The sequence below is a fragment of the Echeneis naucrates genome, chromosome 3 (assembly GCF_900963305.1).
Source record: "Echeneis naucrates chromosome 3, fEcheNa1.1, whole genome shotgun sequence".
NCBI classification, from domain to species: domain Eukaryota; kingdom Metazoa; phylum Chordata; class Actinopteri; order Carangiformes; family Echeneidae; genus Echeneis; species Echeneis naucrates.
The window spans coordinates 13,090,713-13,116,850 of NC_042513.1; the positions used below are offsets into that span (position 1 = coordinate 13,090,713).

Below are 26,138 nucleotides of genomic sequence, written 5' to 3' on the forward strand. Positions count from 1 at the left end.
GCTGTGTTCACTGTTGACCCCACTGTTAAACCTAGAAGACTGACAGAAGACCTTTGGTCTTTAATCAGGTCTTGACAAGTTCCTGCTTTTTGCCCGAAGGACGGACATCCGACGAATCAGCTTTGATACAGAGGACATGTCTGATGATGTCATCCCTCTGGCTGACGTACGAAATGCTGTGGCACTGGACTGGGATGACAAAGGTGGCTACATTTACTGGACCGATGTCACCACAGACTCTATCAACAGAGCGCTGTGGAACGGCGCCAAGCAAGAGGTCAGTGACATTTATACTTTACTGAATTGAACTTGGAGATCCCATTATTCCTCAGCTGTCCTTGACCCTCCAGAGCCAGCAGCAATGACATAGTCGGAGTTAATGCAACATTACTGCCATCTACTGGGGCCGCTGTGAAAGTGGAACAGCAATTCATACTTGGTAGAAAATATACACAGCCAAATAAAATGTATTTCATGTGCATATCTTCTAATTCACCACTGAACGCTCAAACAAAATACACACAAAATCAAGTCCAGTTGAACGTTTAAAAGTACTAATGTTTCCAGATACAATAGTAATTGATATGCATCACGATTGTTTCTTAGGAAGATGGAATTGGAATCGTGAAATAGACTCTTTAATTTGGACTCTTGATTCATGAATATTAGTGGCAGAGATGTTGTGTTGTTGTTGCTGTCTGGACATAAAACATCAAAGCTCAGTGGGTCAAGTTGTAATGTGAGGCATCATGGGAATGTCATGTTTTTCCAGGTGGTGGTGGACACCAGTCTGGAGAGCCCAGCAGGTTTAGCCATTGACTGGGTGACTAACAAGCTCTACTGGACTGATGCTGGTAAACAGGCTCATGTATCATGTACCATGTGCAATCACAATCATGAATCCTAGTCTCAGATGTCACCATGTCCTGTCTTGGGATCCTTAGGTACAGATCGAATTGAAGTTTCTAATGCAGATGGCAGCATGCGGACTGTCCTGATATGGGAGAACCTGGATCGGCCCAGGGACATTGTCGTTGATCCAGTCAGAGGGTTAGATATTAAGAAGAGTTGATATCAAGATTTTAACATATGAACCAACAGTGATTGTTTCATTATTTTTCATTTGCTTTTTTCTTTCTCTTTAGTTTCATGTACTGGACAGATTGGGGTGCCAACCCGAAGATCGAGCGTGCTGGAATGGACGCCTCCAGTCGTATTGTCATCATCTCATCCAATCTGACCTGGCCCAATGGACTCGCCATTGACTATGAGACCAAGCGCCTGTACTGGGCTGATGCTGGCATGAAGACTATTGAATTTGGAAACTTTGATGGCTCTGACCGACAGGTGAATGAAAAGTCAGTTTATCTGCTGATTTGTTCAGGAAATTCAGTAAATGTAAAAGTTGAATTATAAGGAAAAAAAATCAGTCAGCAGTCGTTTTCTGAATACAGTGAGTTTGGCTTTAGAAAGGTGTAGCGATCTCACCAGGTCTGCTGCTGTTTTGGCCTTCAGGTTTTGATCGGCAGCCAGCTGCCTCACCCATTTGGCCTGACTGTGCATGAGGACAAGCTGTACTGGACTGACTGGCAGTCCAAGAGCATCCAGAGTGCTGACAAGCTCACCGGTTTGGGGCGACACACACTGGCAGAAAACCTGGAGAACCTCATGGACATTCACATGTTCCACCGGCACCGTGAGAGAGGTCTGTGTCAGGCACATGTGTACCATGCAGTCTGCAAGCAGAAGGGTGATTTTCATTTACATGCTTTTGCTTCTGCAGTGCTTTGGGTCTGAATTTTATAAAAAAAAAATGACAGCAAGACACGCAGTTGAAATTCCAGGATTTTTGTCTTCATACTGGTTTCATACTGTCGAACCTCGGGCCATTTTTACTAGTTAAGAAGTGTTATTTCTCCATTCCTAGTAAACTGGCCTGGAGTTATGGACCAACCTGATCTGTTGGCACATTAAACTCACAATTAGGAATGGTATATTTAGACACACTGTGCCATGTTTAAAATCCCCAGCTAAGGCCTGGAGTTGAAAGATGCAGTTCATTTTTAATAACCGTTTCTCTTCTGTCTTGTTCTGGGTAAGTCTCTTCTTTCAAAGATAAAAAAAAAGGTCATCCTCTGCTTTCGTGGTTTTTGCTGCCGTTTCCCAGCTCAGATCATGTGTCTCTACTGACACCGGGGAGGATCATAGGTAAAATAAACCCACATCATTGGCTGAGAGGACAGCAGGCCTCTGGGGCTCTTGTCCAAATTAAAACCTCATAGATCTCACAGATGTCTTTTGGGGGGGGGGGATCCCTGTGTTCTCTGACAGCTTTGACTGTATTGTAGTAGGGTCCTTTTTTGTTTGCCCCACTTTACTCCTCCATCTCCTTTTTGTTTTTACTTGTGAGATGACCTTGAAAATGGGATGGTAGATGAGTTAAGTCTGGTTGTGTATCTCCCATTTGTAGTGAATAACCCATGTGCAGTGAATAATGGAGGCTGCAGCCACCTCTGTCTCCTGGCTCCTGCTCCCAAAGCCTCCAGCTGTGCCTGTCCCACTGGGATCAACCTGCAGATGGATGGAAAGACCTGCACGCCAGGTAAGAAACAACCTCTGTCTGCATTTCAGGAAGCATTGACCCAGTAAACAAAATGGAGCTGTCATAGCACAGTAGCTTGCACAACGTCCCTTGAGGTTAAAAGTCAAAAAATATGCACAAGATGCTCCTCATAGTCAATTAACTATTAATCCTTTTTTTCTTTGTCTTCAGTGTGAAAAATAACTCAGAAATGTTTTCTTGAAAGATAAACCAAAGAAATATAGGCTACAAAAAGGGTTGTTTGTGACTCCCTTATCTACTGAAATCTACAATCCAGCATTATACTCAATGTCTGCATCAATTAAGCCATGCTGGAAATAATATTACCATGATACTGACAACACCACTGAAAAATCTATTTTATAAGTCTGCAGATAAAAGGAGAGAAATCCGCACAAATTCAAAGGGTTAATATCAAAAACTTTTGTCTCCCAGGTAGAAAAGAGCATGTGAACCCCCTTTGTGTTCTGACAGCAAGGTGCTCTGATGTGTGTGTGTGTGTGTGTGTGTGTGCAGGTATGAGCAGTTTCCTGATCTTTGCACGGAGGACAGACATCAGGATGGTTTCTCTGGATATCCCCTACTTCGCTGATGTGGTTCTTGCCGTCGACAGCTCCATGAAAAACACTATTGCCATTGGTGTTGACCCCAAGGAAGGTTTGTGTGTCTTATTTTGAAAATGCATGTCTTTAAAACCTGTGCTATCCTTATATATTTGTATATGTGTCTCCTCCTGCAGCAAAAGTGTATTGGTCTGACAGCACACTAAAGAAAATCAGCAGAGCCAACATCAACGGAACAGCACATGAAGACATCATATCTACAGGTGAGGAGTGTGACTTACCTTTGTGGTATTGTTTAACTCCACCAATACAGTAATGTCACAAGTCCATGTTCACTCTCCCTGCAGGGTTGGTAACAACTGACGGTCTCTCAGTGGACGCTCGTGGGAGGAAGATCTACTGGACAGACACGGGAACCAACCGCATTGAGGTTGCGAACCTGGATGGCTCCATGAGGAAAGTTCTTGTGTGGCAGAACCTGGATAGTCCACGAGCCATCGCTCTCTATCATGAGATGGGGTAAGACACAAGCTTTTTATTTAGTGCCATATTTGTAAAAAATGTATGTGGGTTTTTATGGTTTTGGGTTTGTTTTTTTCATCCCACTTATTCTCCAGCTCTTGCTTTTTCTCTGGTTACCTTAAAAGGAGTACTTGTGGAGAACAAGACTTGTGTTTTGCTGTTGTGATCTCCTGTAATCTAGTTTTTGGTTTTTGTTTTGGTACAAGTTAAGAAAGCAACTGAGTGTGACCAGGTTTACAGTGTACCTACTGAATGTACTTTAAACAATGGATCTGAAGAGACTTGTTATCATCAGTGCTAGCTTTGGCACATCCTGACTTCTAATGGCCTTCTTGCTTTTTGTTGACATAATCATCACTAATGACTGTATTGTGTTTGTCTCATGACCGTGCATGTCCTTATTACCTACTCTTAACACCCTAACACCTGTGTCGTTTCTCTCTCTTTTCAGTTACATGTACTGGACAGACTGGGGAGAGCATGCAAAGCTGGAGCGTTCAGCCATGGATGGATCAGACCGTGTGGTTCTCATCAGTAACAACCTGGGCTGGCCCAACGGCCTGGCTATCGACATGGCAGGGTCACAGTTACTTTGGGCCGACGCCCACACTGAGGTCAGCTATGGCTCCTCGCTTCAATTTTCACCTGTGCTAGGAACTATATAAGGACCAAAGAGTCAGTAGCAGTATTTATAAGGATTCCACATATCGGATGATCTAATCTCTTTTTCTGTACAGCGTATTGAGGCATCTGATCTAAACGGACAGAACCGTCACACCCTTGTTACTCCAGTCCAGCACCCATATGGTCTAACCCTGTTGGGGTCCCATATCTACTGGACCGACTGGCAGAGCCGCAGTATCCAGCGAGCTGACAAGAACACTGGGGCCAACATTATCACAGTGCGAGCCAACCTGCCAGGCCTCATGGACATCCAGGGTGTAGACAGGGAGAGGCCACTAGGTGAATCACAGTTTGTTGAGTTGCATTGTGAGACACATAGAGCCCGCTATTTTAGAGCTCTGTTCTATTTTGATTTCTCCTCCGTCTCTGGCCTCCTCAGGTTTTAATAAGTGTGGCAGGAGGAATGGAGGCTGCACCCATCTGTGTCTGCCTCGTCCCAATGGCACATCCTGTGCTTGTCCCACCGGCATCTTACTCAAAGGAGACGGCAGGTCATGTGATGACTCTCCAGAGACATACCTGCTCTTCTCTAACCGTGGCAGCGTGCGCAGAATCTCCCTGGACACCAATGACCACACTGACGTGCATGTACCAGTGCCTGAGCTGCACAATGTCATCTCACTGGACTATGATAGCGTAGATGGAAAACTCTACTACACTGATGTAACTCTTGACGTCATAAGGTATGGAAAACAAACATCAGTGTGCAAAATCCTGCCATTTGCTTTTAATTATTGATTAGGATTTAAATGCTTCAATTAAAGTGATTTCATGAAATTGGCCCATATCACCTGTGCACCCTTTGCATAGGCGTGCAAATCTAGATGGCAGTGACATGGAGACAGTAATAAGCCAAGGCCTGAAGACCACAGATGGGCTGGCAGTGGACTGGGTAGCCAGGAACATGTATTGGACCGACACTGGGCGCAACACAATTGAGGTGGCCCGTCTGGACGGAACAAGCCGCAAAGTCCTGGTCAACAACAGTTTGGATGAACCAAGAGCCATCGCAGTGTTTCCGAGCAAAGGGTGAAGCTTTTATATACAGTTTCTTCTTTAATTGAGCTGTTACAAGCCAAATAATGAAGTAAAGAAAAGACAAATTATGAAATATGGGGAAAAAAGCCACCGGGGTGCAGTTTGTTTTTCCAAGTATCCTCACCAGCTCCTCGTTATCCCTACAGTTTCCTGTTCTGGACTGACTGGGGTCACATTGCAAAAATTGAACGAGCTCACTTGGACGGCTCTGACCGAAAGGTCCTGATCAATACGGACCTAGGCTGGCCCAATGGTCTCACTCTAGACTACGACACAAGAAGGTCAGAGAAAGAAGCCTCTTTATTTGGCGAGCTACCCGAGTAAAACTGCATAGTGTGCAGTACTAAAATGCAAAATGCTGCAATTACCATATTAATAAGCTAATATTAACTCATATATACTTGATAAATGTTAACAAGCTAAATGTTGTTTCCTGCAGGATCTTCTGGGTAGATGCTCACTTGGACAGGATTGAAAGTTCAGACCTGAACGGGAAATTGCGTCAGGTCCTCGTCAGCCCAGTGTCCCATCCATTCGCTCTCACGCAGGTACTGCCATGCCATCCCTACCCCTCCTCACTTTCCGCTGTGGGCTGACCCTCCTTCTTCCACTCACCTGCTCTCTTTTACTTATCGGCTCACTGTGTGACTCACACTGGTTGTCTCACTCTCCTCCAGCTCATACTGAACTCATTCGACTTAACCATTTCTTTACTTTCCTTCTTCTCTGACCCTCATTTTTCTTCCTCTTCTCCCCTTCCCCTTTTTTTCTCCCCTTTCTTTCTCCCGTCCCCTTATTCCTTGTCTGTGTCTCTCCTCTCCTCTCTTCTTCTCCCTCATTTCCCCAGTTGAAGCCGGTGTCCTCCCCTCTAACTCCTTTCTCCCGACTCTCGCAGCAAGACCGCTGGATCTACTGGACAGATTGGCAGACTAAGTCCATCCAGCGGGTGGACAAACACACTGGCCGCAGCAAGGAAACTGTGCTGGCCAATGTGGAGGGCCTCATGGACATTATAGTGGTATCACCTCACAGACAAACGGGTAAGGAGCCTCACTATTCCCTACATTTCCTATTAAAAATAATAAAAAAAAACCTTTGCCATGGAATAAGATTTATTTATTCACGTATTTATTTTTGGGGGGAATTTTATTTTTATAATTTCCACACTGTTTCAACTGCTATTGATTTAGTTATTACCTGTAATGAAATCATTTGTGATTCTTAATGCCACACCAAACTCAAACGTGTACATAAAATGTTTGACTGTTTGCCATTTCCTCATTTAGGAACCAATCTATGTGGGGTAAATAATGGCGGCTGCACTCACCTCTGCTTTGCAAAGACCAATAGTTTTGTGTGTGCCTGCCCTGATGAACCAGATGGGCGACCCTGCTCCACCAGTGAGTACATGACTGTTGTGTGTGTCACCATTTTATTTATGACTACTAAGAAATGTTCATAGTAGGATAGCTTGATAGCTTTGGCCACTGTTTCAATCAAAAAATACAAAAACGTAGGTGGTTGGTGACAGGTTCTAATCTGCTTTTGTTTATCAGTTTCAGGGTACATCCCTACGTCTCCAGCCAAAGCAACCAGCAGCACACCTGTCCCGAAGAAGATCCCTAAAGCTCCAACTGACACGCCACGCAGAGGACCCTCACTGGTCAAGTATGTCTGTTTGTCCATTTGTTTAACAGAATAGGAGACACCAATATCCTCATTATTTCTTACTTTTCCTATTGATAACAATACAAAAAATTATTGCCAGGGAATAAGATTTTCTTCTCTCTCTTTTTTTAGTATTTAGTATTTGTATTGTCTCAGTTTTAGCCGCTGATGAAAATGAAAACAATTTGGGGATTTTTAACAGCACACCAAACTGCACCCTCAAAAAATGTAAATCAAATGTTTGACTGTTTGTCATCTTCTCATTTAGGTACCAATCTATGTGTCCATCTGTTTGTCCATTTTTTTTTTTTTTTTTTTTTTTTTTTTTACCAGAAAAGCACCTTGAAAACCTTTTCAGTTTCTTTACTGGCTGCAATATCTAATAAAACTCAACATATTGAGTAATTGAACATGTAACAGATTGTTTTCATGTGAATACATTGAGAAACAAGATGCTGACAGTGTTTTTGTCACTTCTTTCAGTTGGTCAGCTTATATTAAGAACTCCTTTTAAAGAAATGGCATTAATTGGAAGTGAAGCTTTTTGTCTTTGCTCAAAAAAATCCTTCAATTATTGAAGTCCTAAGATGTCAGGAGAATTTTATCACTCTGGACTAATTATGTCACTGTTCATCCTCAACACAATGTTTGCAGTCAATAGTGATACCAGCTTACATGCTCTTCCAAAAGGCCTGATAGAGCTTTCTTCTGAGAAAACCTCCATATGATCTTTTCGAGCTATTATTAAGAAACATATTTTGTGTTTTTACAGCTGCACCGACAAGAACTTGAGTGCAGAAGGCTGCTTGAACAATGTGGTGACAGCTCCTCACGGTCAGTACACAAAATATTTCCTGCAGTCTCAAAGGTAGTTCATATCTACCATCTCACCCAGAGTATAAACTGAAGATGCATTAAAGTATCTATGTGTCAAGTACAGACATCGGTCCACCATCCTTTTAGCCTAGCTTAGTTCAAAGACTGGAAGCAGAGGGAGAGTGGGGGCCCAGTCAAATAAAACTGGTCATGGCTGTTGTTTACCAGCTTGCTGTAGCCAACTTAATAACAGCTGTTGAATGTGATATGTAATGTTGTTTTAGCTTTTGGATGGGGCATGCAGTAATTACTGGTTTCCAACTAGTAAACATCATTTACATCAACCACCAAGCAATTACAAGCTGGGAATGTGTTTTGTTTTTTTTTTTGTTTTTTTTTTTTTCTAATGCTTTGAAATGTCTAACTAAACAAATACAGTACACAAAGTCAGCCTAATACTTAAAGTGATGATAAGTGCAAATGAAATGATGACTGATTATAATATAAAAACATAATTATTTAACAACTTCCAAATATGCAGCTAGAAAGTGCTTCATTACAAGACAAACTGACATCAAAATTCAGCACCAAATACTAACTAAGAACAAATACAAATAAATCAAGTCAAACAGCTGTTGAAACAGTGAGTGGTCTTAATCCTGATTGGACAACTCTGCAATCATACATTTGTTACTCAGAATTAGAGGTTGTTGTTCTTTCAGAGTTCAGGTTTCAGGAAAACACAGTCAGAGTTTTGAATGATGTGAATACTGATAGGTTGACAACATGGGAACTTTTCACAGCGTCACTGCAGAACAGAATCTTTAACTACTGAAATCAAAATGAAATTGGATTAGACAACTAACACGCTACATTTTTTACATATCTGTGTTGCGTATTGCAGGGGAAGGGCTTCATATCAGCTATGTGATTGGCGGAGTCCTGACCATTTTGGCTATTCTGATCCTCATCGCTGCTTTTATTATTTACAGGTCAGTCCTCTGTTTTATACTTTGTCCACTCATCAATCATATGAATTCAACAAACAGAAAATACTTGGATGCATTAACTGAGCGTTCAATTTGACCAGCAGGCATAAAAAGTCCAAGTTTGCTGACCCGGGAGTGAGCAACCTAACCTACAGTAACCCCTCGTACCGAACATCCACACAAGAGGTCAAGATAGAGACATCACAGAAGCCACCAATATACAACCAACTTCGATATAAGAAAGAGGTAATGGCAGAGGGAAGCTGCAAACTTTTCTTTTGTTTATAGAAGAATGGATTTAGGTGGAATCCATTATATTTGTTCACAAAGATCACAGACAGACAAACTTGGGTAACTACAGAGACAAATGACCTCACTGTTTGTGTCTGGACATATTGATTGTCATTGATTGTGACATGAGCAGGCGACAGACGCCAGCACTCATCTTTTCCTCCCACTCTCCCTCACTGCAGCTCTCTCATCCCTACAACTCCCTCTCTCCCTTTATCTTTTGACCCACTTGTCCCATGGAGAGGTAGTTACACAGCATGGAGGAGTCGTGTCCTCTCCAGTTGTGTTTTCTCTGACTTGTCCTTCTTTTGTTTTCCCTCATATCCTCTGTCTCTCATCGCATGCAGTCACCTATCTAGTAATTCATATTTTCCCTCTCTTATGCAGTTTATGAGGTCTGTGATCAGTTGCATGTCTGCGTTCACACTACTATATTTATGTTTTTTCGATATGAAGTGCCGTTTCAACAGGCAAATGGTATAAATGTATGGATAACTTTTGTTAAAGGTGCTACAGGTATCATCAGCATTGTTACATATTGAAATAACGTTGGAGTTGGTTGGCTCTGTGTCAGAGCTGAAATGTCATTGATGCCACGGTGTCCGGTGAGGGCATGGGCTTTGTGACGTGAGCTGAGCTGCTTTGGTTTCATGCTGGAGATACAGTTTGAATTATCACTGCCACAACCAACAGATTCCTACAGGCAATATGCACCAGTGTAGCCCAGCTACCATTTAAAACAATCTGACTCCAGATGACAGAGATTGGTGCTTTCCTTTTATTAATTACATACCTGTAGCACCTTCATATAAAGATGAGAAACTAAGTTTGAGAAAACAGTACTAAGAGGAAATAATTTGCTGTGCACGGGTTGTGTTTAAAGGTGACATTTTGTTCTGGAGTGTCGTGTTGTTTGTCTTTGATTAGTCCTTGAAGGGAAATCCACTTTTTAACAGGTTGAACTGCAAAAATGTTTGTTCAAACTAGGAACATCAATGTTGCAATGTGACATTGAGATTAAGAAACTCCTTTTAAAGAGGAGTGATGGGTTAAGGTTGAAGAAGCTGGATTCTTTCTCACCCAGAAAATAAATTTTAGCTTAGCACGTCGAACCTGGAGGTGGATTTTTCTTTTAACTGCTGGCATAAGTAGAGCCCAATTACTGACTAAACTAACGGGGTCTCGCTGTCCAGGGGGGAGTGGATGGAGGCTACACCAAGGAAAAGATCCGCATTGTGGAAGGCGTGTGTCTCCTGTCCAATGAGGAGCTTTACTGGGACGACCTAAAACAGATCAAGCCATCCAGAGGGGGCCTTCACACCTGCATGCGCACAGACACCGTGTCCCTGCAGGCCAGTAGTGCTTCGCTAGATGATGGCGAGACGGAGCAGCTCCTTCAGGAAGAAGCGTCCGAATGCTCCTCCATAACCACCTTGACTCCTTCAGCCATCACCCCACAGCGTCACGCCCAGCACAGCCTGCCCGACACCGGCTGGACCTCCACACGCAAGCCCTCTACCGAGAGTGAAGTGTGAGGGAGGGCCCCTCCCCCCCGCCCTCCTGTGCTTTATCTCAACCTCTATTACCTAATACACACACACACACACACACACACACACACACACACACCTGTATTTATAGCTGGTTCAAAAACACTAAGTAAAATAGGAACAAACACAGTAACAGTTGCATATGTTGTGTAACGGTACGCATGAATCTGACTAGACACAACTAAGCTCCCATAAACGCAACTCCTGTCTGAAAATGGGACTCCGTCCTACTTGTGTGCACACATACACATAGACAGTACAGTTTTTCAACAGTACCCTCAGTGCTACCGGCTGTCGGCAAAATGATGGACTAATGAGCATGCCTAAATAAGAAAGGAAATAACTCTGTGGAGGAAGTGGACAGAGAGACACAGGGGTTATCTGGAGCCCTTTCAAAGGATGCAGACTCCTTAGATTGCAACAAGCGCTTTTCCGTGTCCAACTTCACCTTCATTTTTTGTGAACCTCTTTTCTGGACAAAGCTAAAATGGCATACTCCCAGGATGATGTAACCATGATGCTCTCCCTAATGCCACTCATGTCTTTATGAACTCTATTTATGAACACTTTTGTACTTGTAGAGTGGGTTTGCTGACTTCCAGAAATGGTGGGAGTGCTGTAATAGAGCTTAGTACTGCAGAACCTGCGTTTTCAAGAGTTGTATTTATGACAGTGCCAAAGGTCGGGGCTTCACAGAGTCTCCGTACTGCTTTCTACATTTACACTTCAGTAGAAATGTATCATAATTACAGAGTGTTGAGTTCCTCCCCATACTAACTTGCCCTCATTGGTGCAAGACCTGCTTCTGATTTCTTTTTTTTACAGCCTCCAACGGGTCAAAGCAAAAACTTGCTGTAGCTGGTTGCAGAAATCTATTCACCGTCTGCAAAACTAAACTGAAAGGAACCTTGTGTATTTTCTTATTTTTTTTTAATAAGTTGTGGCTCAACCATTGTTGATCCTCGAACATAGCAGAGGAAGCCGTGATGAAGTAACAGCCTAAGTGCCAAACATTTTGTTCTTTTTCTTCCTACACCAGTATATTTATTTTTCTGAGAGGTTTTAAAATATGCCTGACTTTCATTTTTTGTTTGTTTTTTTTATTTTTCTGTTTTGTTTATTTTACTTGGGGTTGGCCACCCAAATCACAGAAAAAGTTATCTTCTTATTTACCACTACTGCTGTTCAGCCATGCAGGTATTTGTAGTTTTAGTTACCAAACTGTTAGATATATGTCCCTGGGATTTCTTTGGCCCGCTAACAGAAGGGTTTTAGTTCTCAGTGCAATTTCACATTGATCATTTCCTTCAGTGGTCCTTCCTCAGAAATATGATTCAGGTTCTTGTGGTTAGCTATAAAGACAAACAATGATCTATGAGCACTTACGGTTGCAATTCAAAGCTCTTTTGATTTTTAGTAACAAATTAAAAAAAAAAAAATTACAGTACAAATGTGCATGTTTTACAATGTCATCGCCTTTATTCCCTTATGTGTGATGTCCACTTGTGGTTTAGTTATATATTCCAAAAGCAGTATATGCCATTTAGTCTTCCCTGTAAATTCTTACAGCTTGGTGCTTTGACCCACAATAATCTTAGCAAGCTGGGTTAGGGCGTTTTTTAAGGCAGACATATTACAATAAAGAAAAACTACAGTCAGGTGCCAAATTAAGGGAAGTTGTGCCACCAGAGCAGCTTCAATGCAACAAGTCTCTGAACTCTAATGGAGTGATGAACACCATTCTGATAAAATTTGTTCTTTTATTTGGTTGCTCAGATGATGGTGGTGTAGAGTGCTGTTTAACTTAGTATCTCCCATGAGTGTTTAACCCGGTTTAGGTCTGGGGACAATAATGGCATGTGATTTGCATGACCATCTTTGACCCATTTAACATCCCTTGTGCTCTGTGGAGGCATTGTCATCCTGTTTCTCATTTATTTGGGGTGTTCCTGAATAAATGACAAATAGATCATCTCTGTTTTAAGAAATCAACAAAACCCAATAAGTCAGTGTGTTGTTTTTTTTTTTTTTTCCGAAATTCGTTAATTATGGGACATAGTCACAGGTGTTCCAGTTTCACATTGGCTTTCAATTATGTTGGTGAAGCTGCAAGTTTCAGAGGATGATGCATCAAGCAACTTGGCACATACCACCCAAAGTATCTGTGTGACCAAACACTATAGACGTAAATGAGAACGTTTGTTCTGTTCACAATTTCAGTTATTATCCATCAGCTCTAAATGTGTAATGCAAAGGTGCACTCACAGTGTCTGCCATAGACAGCATAACAAATTAGGAACACTGTGCATGTCTGACCTCATCACACATTAAGGGTTATAGTTTAGAAGTATATCACTGACAATTAAATGAAAATGATTTTAATACAACAAAAGATATAATACATTGCTTTAACTTTAGAGAACAATTCTGTCTGTTGTTGAAATATGGTACGAGGACATACTATATGGTGATATTGACAAATATATCAGTTAGACTTTATAGAACCATAGATTTTGAAGTATCTGCTACAAGCTCAGCAACTTGCTGATTTGCTGCTAGATGAAGCACTGAGGCCAATGAAAGAGGGTCTTGGCAGCTACATAACTACGGTCTCTAAGGGTTGGCTGACAGGAGGCCTCCAGAGCATCACGGCGACCCAGTAACCAATCATCCCGGCTCACAGTCTCTCTAACTCTGCTGCAGGAATGCTAAAACTGTACAGATTTTATCATGCCAATATAAGCAAAAAAAATTCTGTTGAAGATATTACGTTGATTAAGTTGTATAGTCTTTTGTACAAAGGGATTTAATGACCGTTTTTAGACTTGTATTAATTTTACTCACTGGAGAAGAACATTTTTGTTTTGTTTTATTTTTGCTGGATTATTTTAACCACTGTGTTTCCAAGCCTTGTAAATGATAGGGAAGATACCAGTTATTTAATAGTGCTCTTTTATCTTATGAAATACTGGTTGCGAATAGCTGTTGTAAAGTTAACAAAAGAGGTATTTATGATTTCTGTTTGGTTGTCACTTGATGTGTAAATATGAAAAGACTGTATATGTATTTCAATGGCAGTACTAACAAGCTGTGTTGTGTGATATAGTGAATTATCCCTTTGCTATCTTTTAATATAAAATTGCATTTGAATTTCAATGAAACCTTTGGATCATGCACTTACTGCTCTTGGACATTTATCATTCTCATCAGACACAACAATCTCTTATGGCAATAAACGATAATGAAGCTAGTGCTTAGAGAGGAGGCAAAAACAACAACAACAAAAAAACACAAGACAAAACAAATCAAGTAAACAATTCTCAACAACAAATGTGTTAGTTTGAGGTAGTGTTGCAGTATCTGGACTGAAGAATGTGAATCAAAAGACAACATTCAGATTCTACGTCAGAGCTGGCGAGACCAGGACCACAAACCTTTTTCCTCACAGTCAAAGGAAAAACACAAGGTGATTTCTAAAAAGCGTTTTGCTTTAACCAGTACCAGATAATATTAGTAACCTAGAATCACTTGATGTCTTGTGAAATAAAAGAGACACATGGATGAATAGACAGAAATACCATAAACCTGATCTATATTTTAAAAAATTTAATTAGTTTTATATTCAGATTAATTTTAATTTGTCTCAGCTGATGAGCTTCATGACTTCGATCCTCGGTGAAATACGTTTGAAGTCATGTGACGAGGGTGCATCTTCTCATTGGTGGAAAGAGCCACCGACTGCCCAATAAATGTCCAGCAGATCCACGTTTTCAACCAATCAGCGACCAGCTTTAACGCAGTAATTTCGAAGCAGAAGGAGCAGACACGTTTTTCCGGTTAGCTCGGACGCTGAGGCCTGAGGAAGCACAAATACAAGAAATAAGAGACATGAGAAAAATAACTTGGACAGGTACCTTCTTTTGTAAGTTTATATAGAGTGAGTTTCAGTTTTAGGACGAGCTGTGTTTAATTAATGAGAAACTGAGGTGGAAGTAAATTACCAGCATGGCTAAAGGCCTAACGCTAATGCTAACTCGGCTACAGCTCGGTGTTCTTTGTCTTCTGATTTTAATCAGTTTGTTTATAACTTCGACGAACGAATGGAAGAAAAACATGTTGCTTTGGTGTCACTTAAACGACTTCAGTGTCAGTATAAGTTGAAGAACCGAGACTGACCACGCGTCGTGCACATGGCGGAGCTGATCGTTTGGCTCCGTTCGTCCTGTGCTGGTAACTGTGGCCTACTTATCCCATTGCAGTGACCTCAGACCCGGAGTGGATGGAGCTACATGGGAACCAGACTCTTTCAGGAAAGGTAAAAAAAAAAAACCAAAAACATCCAACTGCGCGATATGTGCTAACGCTGTGGCGTAAAAGAGCCGGGGAGGTGAGAGTGATGAGTTGCACTGATCAGTTGGGGTGTCTGCTGCAGTGGCATCAACGCCCCAATCTGACCCAACCTGAGGACACACACTGTGCACAGGGGCCATCTGACTCACCTCACCCTTTCCAGGTCTGAAGAGTTCTGCAGAAATGCACAAGTTGTAGTAGGCTGCTGAAGTCAAAGCAGTCAAAGCTCTTCACTTTATATTTTATTGCAGTATACAGGTTATAATGCTATTTTAAATGAAGAAACTATTCTGTATTTGACAATATTAATTTTGGCTTGATGTGCCTAATTATGATCTGACAAGTGTGTGCATAACACAATATGAGAAGAGTTTGTTTATTTAATGAGGTAAAATTTATATAGAGAACAATACACCCCCCCCTTTTTTTTTTTATAAATTTGTTTAGCAAAAGATGACATTACACATTCTGGTTTTATTTTTCAGCTCTTCAAAGTTTATACAGAATATCAGTTTTAAAACTTCTACATCACTCAGTAATTCTTCAAAAACAAACTAAACAGATCTGCTTTTTCAGTTAACAGAATACTGATCCATGCTGACAGTGTCCCCAGCGGTAGAAAATGCATGCTCTGGGGGTGTGGCTGATCTTCTGCTCTTAGTCTGCCTTAGTGCACTGCCAGGTTAGTTTTTATTTATTAGCTTTGTCAAGCTGCTGGTCTTGGCTCTAATTACCTTGTCACAAATATTGCATTGCGTGCTGTTAGCATCAGGCCTGATGATATTGAGCAACACCCTTAGATCTATTAATGTTGCACATATAGGTGATGGCCTACAGAGTATGCATTGCAGTAGCACCTCAAAACACAATACATGCACACTGAGTCTTGTCTCTAGGCTAACATAAAGTGTAACCTTACATGGTTTTTCCTTCCTCAATAACGCCAATCTCACTTTTAAATCCTGATACATAAAACATGTGGCATGCTTACTGCCCCCATAGCTTGATGAGATTAACCTTTCTGTATTGAAATTTAGTACCAAACAAAAGATTTTTGGTAGTAAACGGTACTGAGGCATTTCAGTTGGTGCTTAAAAAAGTATGGACTTTGCTACGATATGGATAAATGTGGCTTTGTTCCTAGAATATGTATTTAAGCAGCTTTTTTTTTTTTCTTTTTTCCCCCTCTTCCCTTCTCCCTCTCTACCTCTGCAAGTGGAAGGATAGGAAGGATTGGTTTGGAGGTGCCACAACTTGGCCTACTGACCTGGAGGTTTGTATTTGGATGTGCTGCAGTTATATACCTAACTACAAGGGATTTACTCATCCTCTTACAAAACACTTTCTTTCTTAATGAGGGAGCCACCGAGCTTTTGATTGTTGCTGAATCAGATGATTAAGAATATCCGTTGCAAACCTCATCAGTGTTGACTTCAATCACCTCATTTGTTTTGGATCAGTTTGCTTTGCTAATCTGTCAGTTAACAGAGCTCCATCCAAAATGTACTTATTTTGGAAAAACTGTTTAATCAGTAAAACTCAAACACTTTTTCTACCTGTGGGCTTTATGATACCCTACATCATATTTTCCCTTCTCTCACCCACTTTTATGTAACAATTTGGGCAGCCACTTGGGTGTGACAGTAAGTTGCATGATCTGTCAGTTTGTTGATTGCAGTGGCAGAGCAGACCTGTACTGACTCTATGACGACACTCATTGTGCGCAGGAGCCATCTGATTTGGCCCCAAATTGAGAGGAAACAATGGGACAATGCGTTAAGGTATTCTTTTAATTTCCAGACTACTGTTCTTTGGTTTTGTCCTGTTCTCTCTTTTGCAGCTTGAAGATGGACCTGCCCAAGAAAAATGTTTTTAAGACATTGTGAACAAAATGTTTCATGCTAAGGTTTTCCCATATACTAGGTGGAATGACGTTCATGTCCTCAAACCTAAGAGCTGGTGAGGGAAAAACTCCCCCAATGTATACTGATGGGAAAATGATTTCTCTATCTCCTTGTGCATTGTCTTTTCACAGCAAAAAACAAAGATGAACACTGCAAACCTAACATATTGGAACACCTAGGTTTATTGGACTGCAGTCAAATTTTTAGTATTTAAACTGATTGTTGCAGCTACATAATATTGACAAACGGCCCAGAATGATCATGCTTCAGTGTCTGCCTGATGAGGGCTGCTTTGGGATGTCATGAAAATGGCTACACACAGTGTTTCAGAGACTCAGTCCAGCATATTAATTTGTTTCTCTGTTATTAACTCGGTGCATTTCTGTTTAACATCGCTCATGAGTACAAAAGTGTTTTTTGCCAGCGTTCTAGTTAAACTGGCAAATTTTGTCAATAATGGCTTTTTATTTCCTGTGTATTTTTCTGTTCCTGATTAATTCTCATTGACGACTTGTAGATTCTGCCTGCTCTCTACTGGATCATTATGACCAAAACGCTGACTGAGTTAATGCTGGTTGTTCCCAAATTCTGTCTTGGAACAGAACTACATTCAGCATGCAGGTTTGTGCACAGTTGAGAGCATCAGCTGCATCTTGCCACAGCATGTCTGTACCTTGGTAAGACATTTCTAGGCTGTATTGAGTTTATTGCTTACAAGCAAAGTCCAGTATTGTAGCATTTTTGTTAATGCCATCATTCGTATACATAAATAACATGGCCAACAACTCTCCCCAAACTTTTACTTGTACATTTCTAACATGGTTAGAAATACTTTATTTTTTTTTTTTTTAATAAATCCTTAGAATATGCCAGTTTTGCTGCAGTGACTGGAATAGGTTCAGTGTTGGATTTCTCTAAAGGAATTGCACTTTCTGTGCTTTGCTTGCATCATCAGAAGTGGATCATAAATATCTACCAAATTCTCAGGGCTTTGTCAGGCAGCGGCTGCTTCTGAGACTTGATGTTCATGAGGTTAAAGCTGCCACTGGGCAACATGGCAAAAAATGTGTTCTTGCCATTTACCTAACTGATGAAACTAAATGTAAAAACATTGAAGTGAATCTTTTATATTGGTACTAATGCCATTCTGAATATTAGTGTTGCAACCCAATGTTGCTGGATTAAAGAATTAAACCCCCCTTTTTTTCTTTTCAAATACCCACGCTGTACTTGGTGGGGTTTTTTCTCCCCTCCCCCATTAATTTTTTTTTTTTTTTTTTGGGGGGGGGGCGCTGGGATCAGAACATTTTAGGAGATGCAACCAAATTTATTTCAACTAATTCATAGTTGATGCCTATATTGGTACAATGATGCTTAAATCCATTTTGTCTTGCACAGTTAGGTTGTAATGTTAATCAGAGCTCTGGCGAACAGGTTAAGCTGTTGTGGGGAAGTGGTACCAAATGTACTGAGCTCCATCAGGGATTAGTTCATGATGTCTGTGGTACAAATGTCATAGGTTTCACCTTGTTCAGGTCAGTCAAACAAGCAAAAGGAGAAGCTGTAAGGGAAAGTTGCTTGGATGCTCCTTGAGACGACTCCCCCCGTAGCTCTCCACATCGCTGCTGTACAGTGTATCTTTAACCACCAGGTGGCAGTTGAACATCAGGGTTCTCCTGCTCTGGAGAGATTGATGTATCTTGATGTTTTCGCAGCCATGTAAAATTAAACAATCCACTAGACTTATTCTGCTGTAAAAATGCACAAGTGCCTGAAGGCTTCACACTAACATTTGTAACTCCTTGTTACTTGGTGGCTTACGCTTGCAATGAAGACCTTTGACACCCCCCCCCCCCCCAAGTGAACTTCCACAGGAAACTTTTCTAAGTTCAAAAACTCCTCATTTTGAATAGTGATATTTGTATTGGCTATTGTACAGGCTAACCATTGACTATCAAGTGGGGTACTTATGAACAAATTTTCTGACAATTCTCTGGCACTTAAGTATCTGAAATCCTAGAGATGATAAATGGTCTGTTCAGTGAAGTTTATATACTGAAGCTGAGTCATTGAATTAGTTCAGACATCATGCGATTAAATACACAATAAGTGAGAAAGCCTTTGTCTCTATAGGTGCATTTCAAGTATAATTGAGCTTAGGCTTAGGGTTTCTTTGTTAGTGCCTCTGACCTTTCTGGTTCAGCACCATCTTGGTATGAGGGCTTTGACAGGTGTAATCCTAATGCGTATAGATATTGTGTACTGAGAGTGAGATAGATTTTTAATTTTTATAAGCTGTGATTGTTACAGCAAAAAAGGCTTCACCGATTTTTACACTACATGTAATGAATAAATACTTTTTCATAATACTCTAATTCTTTAAAATGCATCTTGACTTTATATAATGACCTCCTAACCCTGCTCACATTCACCGCAAATGTTTTTCGGACATGATGATACAAGCTGCTAACTTGTACCAACTGCCTTTACCTGTTTCCATTGGCTCTTCTGTGTGAAGAATGTAGCTGTGGTTTCAGTGTAGCTATACTTTTAATAACTACGTGAGTGTTTGCTGGAGACAGCAGCATAATTTCCTTTAACTTTGATGTTAATTGATCTGAGTTCTCCCCAAAGTTTGGCATCAAATAAACTCAATCATTCTCAAGTTTCAACGCCTGCAGTATGTTAATCATTTCAACGGCTGGTAAAATGGATTAATATATCACGTCCACATTCTGAAAAGAATATATTTGCATTCAGGTGAAAGTCTGCAGTGAGGAGCCCCCAGTGACTTCATTTGATGTAGACCAAGAGACAAATCAATTATTCATCTCCTTAATGTGAGGCAAAGCCACATTTCTTTTACACCAACATCCCACAAGTTGCTTAGTCTTGATTATAGCAGACTGTCCTTAACTCCACAGATGTCGGTGTGGAGTTGGAGCCATTTCTAGCGCCAGCCATTGGTGAGCCAGTTGTTGCTTCCCATCTGAGGCCATCAGATCAGCCAAGCTGTCTGTCAGGCTGTGTCACAGAGCTGAACGGGACTCACCACTGCTATAGCAACTGTAGAGCAGCCTGCTCAGTGGATTTACGTTCATGGGGAAGTGGTAGAATGTTTTTCCTTGTCTTTTGCATGGAGTGAAATTTGTGATGTGTTGCGTGGTCTGTTCGGTCGTGTTATCTTTCAGTCTTGATTTTCCTCTGGCTGTGTGAGAATAGCAGTCCTCCACTCCTCCCTCCTCCAATGCTTTATCTCTTCTGCCTTTCTTTCTTTCTGCCGCATTTTAGACAAATGTTCTTGTTCCCTTGTTAGTTCATTTCGTTTGTTACCAGTTTCTCTGGTAGAAACGTGACTTTGTTGAGGAGCAAACATCAGTGTTTGGCAGACTAAATGGAGTGGTATAGGGGGAGACCTCAAGAACTGTTAGCTGTGGTGGCAATTTTCTATTTCCAAGGTGAGAGAATGAACATGCTCAATGTTGGCACACCCCAGGGCAGCTCTATCCACGGCCATGTTTTATATGATATAAGCCATATCATGTCAAATAAACAGCCAATGAAATTACTATTTGCATTGCGGAGCAACAGTCTAAAATGACAATGACAGTTTCACAAATACAGATTGAGATAAGCAGGGAGTCTTTATTTTTTTATGATTTAAGGAAAGAATCCTGTCAATTTTGGTTATCTGAGCACCAACTGCAGACTTTCTCTGTATGTGTAGATTCCATCCTCCAGTCCCAGTTTTTAAACCATGTTAAACAGAATGACAGCAGAGTTTCATTACTTCATTTAATAGAGGAACCAGAGAGGATTTTTTTTTATTATTATTAATTGATGTCACTACATCAAACTTAAAAAGTTGAGGCAAAAACTTCAATGAAATCATTTGTCCATGGAATAAGCTGAATTCAGTGCTTTTTTTTTGGGGGGGGGGGCTCTGTCTCATCTCATTTTTCTCTCTGTCTCACTGTAGAAAAGCTGCGACTCAGGGCTGTGATTGACAGGAGAGCAGAGACCGATCATAGAGAACTGACTGAATAGACTTTGACCGCAGGCAAATCTTGTTTTGCTTTTAACTGAACTTGGGGTAGTTGGGGAACATCCAGCTGCCCACAGATGTTTCCAGTGTATTTCAAGGAAAAATAAAAATATGTCCAGCACCTGGGAGCGTGAAGCGGAGCCCTTCAAAGAGATGTATCCGTTTGTGCAGCCTGAGGAGGCTGTCCTGGGAGTGTGCAGGTCTAGATGGAACTGCACCTTTCATGGCACTTTGAACGCACATGCTCAGGTTGTTGTGCAGATGATGATGATAAAAGGAAGTTTTCATATGAACAGTTAAAACAGCTTTCCTGCAAACCAGGTCATGTTGACTTGTTGACCACACATCGAAGTAACCTCCATCCCAGCATGGGCTATGTAGCCTACACGTATTACTTCAGCTCATCTTAATAACACTTAATAACACTCAAATTTTCTCTTGGACGTATTTGACCTTAAATGGCTTTAACATTGCATGTAATGTTAACAGTTGCATTTAATGGACAGCATCACTGAAACATTTAGCTTTGTGTGGCAGGTTGGATCAGACTGGAATCATGTCAACTCATAGCTTCACATTGACTTTCTAGAAAATCTAAATCTAGAGGATATTTCCTTACAAAATAATCCTTTTAACAACGCTGGCGCTTTAAGTTACAGGTACCAGAAAAAAACAATTGAGATGTTTGATGAAAATTGCTGAAAGCTAATTTATTTATTTTTGTTGCAGTCAAATTCATCAAACAATATGAATTTCAGCATCATCACTTTTGTGAACTGGGGCTGCTGACATCCCTCCAGGCTAGGGCCTCTCGGGGGTGCTGAACTTTTCAACAGACATCTGTATTTTACTCTCTAAATTTCTAGCATCTTTAACACCGCTGATCAGTGTTGGGCAAGTTACTTAAAAATAATATATTAATAATATAAAACAATCAAGAGCGGCCGATCATAGAGGGATATTCAATCAGACCCTGGTGCTGGCAGCTCCCAGCAGTAAGGTTTTGTCCACGGTATGTATAAGTGCTTTGGTGGTAAATGCATATTTATTGTTTCTCAGATGAGAAAAGTCTTTTTTTTTTACAGTTGAAGGAGACATTAGTGTTGCTCAAGCCGCCAGCACACACCTTTGCTGGTCCCCACACAGAGGTAACTGTCAAAGTTGTCATGTACTCTTACATGAACAACTCAGTGACCTATTAATACATGTTGGATAGACAGTGTGAGGGCCTTCTATAAAGGGAATCTACAGCTGGAAATAAAACTTGAGCTTGAGCAACTGGAGTAAAAGGAAAGGGTACTGCATTAAATGCTACTTTAAAATGTTTTGTTAAGCATGATTTACATTGTATACTTAAGACTTTTTCTTTTCCAGAACTTTAATAAATAATAAAACGCATCCTGTGATTGGTGGCTTTTTTTTTTTTTTTTTTTTTTTTTTTTGGGGTTGGGGGGGGCTGCCAGTGTAGCTGACAAACGCTCATCCTGGCCACCCGAATATATCAACTTTGCGCCCTTTGGACAACTGGGTTGGGAATTAGGTTATGCCCTGGGTTAGTTCCAAGTGAGTGCATGATTTATACGAAAGTCAATGATCCATTCACTGAACACTTAAAATATTTTTTCCTGAAAGCCTACACATTATCTGTTGCCTCTTGCATGACATGCCCATAAAATAGGCTATAGGTTTACATAATTGTCATTGTGATAATCAACAAGTTGAATTCAGCAAAAAACATGGTATTTATTTACTCATAAAAATTAACAAATCAACAGGCATGGATTTGGAGCCAAGAAATCGCAAATATGCAATAATCTCTTTTCAATAAAGACAATGACTGGCAATACTGAATGAAATGACAGTCCATCCATCCATCCTCCTTCTACTGCTTTTCCGTTTCCGGGTCACGTGGGGTGCTGGAGCCAATCCCAGCTCACTCTGGGTGAGCAGCACGGCTAGGTCAGGTGATGGAAATGTGAAATGGTGAAATAGCGCAAATGTATGCGGCAAGTGATGGAGTTGGAGTTGGGGTTAAGTGATGTAATGACTGTAAATGTAGATGGTAGACATACTGTAAGTGTAACCCTTAATGTATGTATGTAACCCTGAGTAAGTGATGTAATGGACTGAAAATGTATATATACATGATGTAAATGTAAACATAATGCATGTATGTAAAGTTCGCGGTTCCGTTCCCGGTGTGGGCACCTGAACATGTCTACAGAGTTAATTGGTTACTGGACTGGGCTAATGCAGATACGGCGCCCCCCAGGACCTAGGCCGAACCAGACCAGACCGGTCTGGCACCCCTCCAGGAACGGACCGAGACCAGACAGGAGACAGGACGTCCACAGACTAGACCAGTAAAGCGAACTAATCACCCACAGAGAAAAAGGGACATGAACAAAATACACAACTATTTTAGTGTAATATTTGAATTACATAATCACAATGAAGAATACATGGAAGTCACTTAGAAATCACTTAGATTTCAAAGTGAAATGAATTTGATTTGTCTTATTTGTGATAAATAAATAAATACATTTTCTAATTGGTGTTCGGTTGGTTGTAGTCCCAACAGTGCAAATCTGGACCACGCAAAAAAATATAATCCAAAGTGGTATGTATTTGCTGTGCATTCATCACTCTTTTAGCAGAATGTGGATGATACACTGCGTAACTTTGACAGTTACATAAGCTTCTTACTTGTTTTCTTCCTAATTGTAACCCCCCCCCGCCAACACACATGGTTAGGCCACCGAGCCTTCGCTAAACCCCGCCCCCCTTGGTTACTGTTGCTATGCGTGTTCCAGGTAAGAATAAGGCCACGATGTATAATCCTCATCCTACCTGGATTATTTCTCCACAACGATCGGCTCATTCTACATCATATATCTTGGTCGTATTATTACCCAGCTGTGTTTCTATTTGCGTTTCTTCTTTAAGTACGCACGGTGACTTAGCACCTACGCACGACTCAGCAGTAAATCAGCGTAAAGGGGAACCGAAGCGAACACACCGGTCTCTGCTGTTTGTCCTGTGTTACCTCGTGTTGCTGTGTCTGTTATTCACCTGGATGAATGTGCTCCATGTCCAGTTCCTCCTCTGCCTCCTTTTATGATAGTACTTCTTGTCATAGATGCAGGATGACTTTAGCTAGCTCAGCTTATGCTAATGTAGCTAGCTCTATAGCTAAGTCTCGTTTCACCTAAACTTGGCTCGTTGACGCTGATAACCAAGAAAATGAGCAGTCCGGGCTAAGAGGAGAGGCGGAGTAGTTGAACACATGGACCGGCTTTATTTAGCTCTTTTCTTCCTTCAGCATCACAACACAAGACTTTCATGAGTTTCATTGCACTGACTATAAAGCAGCCGTCTCGTCTCGCCACTCGGTGGCGCAGTGGTAACCGCACCAACGAGGAAGGGGTTCGATTCCCGGCTAGGGTAGGTGATGTAATGTAATGACTGTAAAATGTAACAAGTGATGTAGACACTTAATGTATGTATGAATGTTTGTTACCCCGAGGTTAAGTGAGGTAATGGACTGTAAATATATATACATGATATAAATGTAAACATAATGTATGTTCCCGGTGTGGGCACCTTTAATTGTTTGCGAGTAATGTACTGGGCTAATACAGATACCCCCCCCCCAGGACCTAGGCCGAACCAGACCAGACCAGACCGGACACAGACTAGACCAGTAAAAGCAAACAAATCACCCACAGAGATGAACTTTTTTTAATGGAGGAAAAAGGGACATGTAAAAATACAGAATTATTTCGGATAACAGGAACTTGGGGAGAATCGACTCTGTGAACACAGCAGCCGTGGTGGCTGGAGTATTTGCCCGGAGACGGCGCGGGAATGGCCTCTGCTTTTTCCACCAGCGCTGAGTCCCTCCGCGCTCAGGGCCAGCTGTGGGCGCTGGTGGACGTAGAGAGCTGCTCTTCATCAAGGACCCAGAGTCAGGACGACGGTTTCTGGTGGAGCCTCCTCCCTCCAACTAGCAGACAGGTTGCCCGAAGGCGGCGGCCCGCTGCTTTGTGCAGCTACCGGTTCGCCCATTGCAACGTTTGGCACGAGGTTGGTGACTGTTTCCACGGGCGCCATTTTGAGTGGGACTTTTTACTGTCTCCATTACTGTTACCATCATCGGCACAGATTTTCTGTGCGCTTGTCGATGTTGCAGACCGCCGTTTAATTGATACTATGTCCGCCACTTTTCCGTGCGAGACAGGAGGAGCCGGGCCGTCAAACCGTGCTAACTTTTTAGCGTCAGGTGATGCTTTTCAATGTTTGCTAGCAGACCGTCCATCGCTAACTACACCTGCCACTTCCACCGCTGTCACGAAACATGGTGTAGAACATTTCATTCCCACCGTGGGACAGCCGGTTTTTGCTTCGTGCTTCACATGGTGCCTAAGGCAGATGGGTCATGGCGGCCCTGCGGCAATTTTCGCCGCTTGAACAACGTGACCGTAGACAACGTGAGCAGCGTGGGATAGCGAGCGCAAGTAAACCATTTTTGACCAGGAGCTGTTGGCACTGCACCTTACAACCCGTCATTTCCGCTTCCTGCTAGAAGGTCGTACCTTCACGGCTTCTGCGTATCATAAGCCACTGATTACTTAGCGTTGGGCTAATCGCTAGAGTTGAAATGCTAATCTTTATTGTGGTTAGGCAGACCAAACGTCCTCTTTTCCCCGGATATGTCCACTTTTTACGTCCCGTCCTGGTTTTATTTTTATTTATTTATTTATTTATTTTTTTTAATTAATTGATGATGATGTCCGGTTTTCCTTCTGTGTGTGTATGTGTGTGCCCTCCTCACCCGGTTGACATTGTTTGGTTTAGCGTGTGTGACGTAATCCCAGAGAGGCTGGCCGGTTAGGTGGGCGGATCTCCAAAACTCGCGACGGGAAAGCGGCAGACAGCGGCGGCGCAGCGGAAGCGTTCAAGATGCCGAAGCGTAAATCCACGTTCACAGATGAACTGCGATTAAAAATTCCCAGTTTTCTAACACAGAAGAAGCATTATTTTTATCATTTTATTGCAGAGATTATATATATATATATATATATATATATGTGTATGTGTATATATATATATATAT

The 26,138-nt window shown here is 41.5% G+C and overlaps 1 protein-coding gene, 1 long non-coding RNA gene and 1 other non-coding gene across 15 annotated transcripts in view; all 3 read left to right on the top strand.

Moving 5' to 3' along the window:
• The window catches only part of lrp4 (low density lipoprotein receptor-related protein 4), a 113,442-nt gene extending 101,221 nt beyond the window's left edge, over positions 1 to 12,221 (top strand). For 2 of the 6 annotated variants that reach the window (XM_029497693.1, XM_029497694.1), the window contains exons 17-38: positions 69 to 277; positions 773 to 854; positions 945 to 1,050; positions 1,146 to 1,347; positions 1,516 to 1,705; positions 2,471 to 2,602; positions 3,119 to 3,259; positions 3,342 to 3,428; positions 3,513 to 3,684; positions 4,139 to 4,301; positions 4,425 to 4,650; positions 4,751 to 5,054; positions 5,182 to 5,400; positions 5,556 to 5,690; positions 5,849 to 5,957; positions 6,305 to 6,449; positions 6,696 to 6,809; positions 6,966 to 7,077; positions 7,850 to 7,911; positions 8,798 to 8,885; positions 8,984 to 9,128; positions 10,367 to 12,221. In XM_029497693.1, the coding sequence (XP_029353553.1) occupies positions 69 to 277; positions 773 to 854; positions 945 to 1,050; positions 1,146 to 1,347; positions 1,516 to 1,705; positions 2,471 to 2,602; positions 3,119 to 3,259; positions 3,342 to 3,428; positions 3,513 to 3,684; positions 4,139 to 4,301; positions 4,425 to 4,650; positions 4,751 to 5,054; positions 5,182 to 5,400; positions 5,556 to 5,690; positions 5,849 to 5,957; positions 6,305 to 6,449; positions 6,696 to 6,809; positions 6,966 to 7,077; positions 7,850 to 7,911; positions 8,798 to 8,885; positions 8,984 to 9,128; positions 10,367 to 10,708 (3,485 nt within the window). In that variant the 3' untranslated portion in view covers positions 10,709 to 12,221. Of the gene's footprint in view, positions 1 to 68; positions 278 to 772; positions 855 to 944; positions 1,051 to 1,145; positions 1,348 to 1,515; positions 1,706 to 2,470; positions 2,603 to 3,118; positions 3,260 to 3,341; positions 3,429 to 3,512; positions 3,685 to 4,138; positions 4,302 to 4,424; positions 4,651 to 4,750; positions 5,055 to 5,181; positions 5,401 to 5,555; positions 5,691 to 5,848; positions 5,958 to 6,256; positions 6,450 to 6,695; positions 6,810 to 6,965; positions 7,078 to 7,849; positions 7,912 to 8,797; positions 8,886 to 8,983; positions 9,129 to 9,355; positions 9,418 to 10,366 lie in introns of all 6 variants that reach the window. The other 4 variants (XM_029497695.1, XM_029497691.1, XM_029497692.1 and 1 more) reach the window with 4 other exon arrangements.
• Positions 12,222 to 14,508: 2,287 nt separating this feature from the next.
• Positions 14,509 to 22,428, top strand: LOC115041516 (uncharacterized). 8 transcript variants are annotated; one of them, XR_003840613.1, is made up of 6 exons: positions 14,509 to 14,633; positions 14,983 to 15,038; positions 15,650 to 15,755; positions 16,290 to 16,346; positions 16,738 to 16,854; positions 17,495 to 22,428. It is a non-coding gene; the product is annotated as an uncharacterized LOC115041516 (long non-coding RNA). The 8 variants fall into 8 exon arrangements; XR_003840614.1 differs by having other exon boundaries at positions 16,290 to 19,817; positions 19,902 to 22,428; XR_003840615.1 differs by having other exon boundaries at positions 16,290 to 17,598; positions 19,738 to 22,428.
• LOC115041605 (small nucleolar RNA SNORD67) lies at positions 15,110 to 15,223 on the top strand. The gene has a single exon (XR_003840629.1). It is a non-coding gene; the product is annotated as a small nucleolar RNA SNORD67 (small nucleolar RNA).
• Positions 22,429 to 26,138: the final 3,710 nt, after the last annotated feature.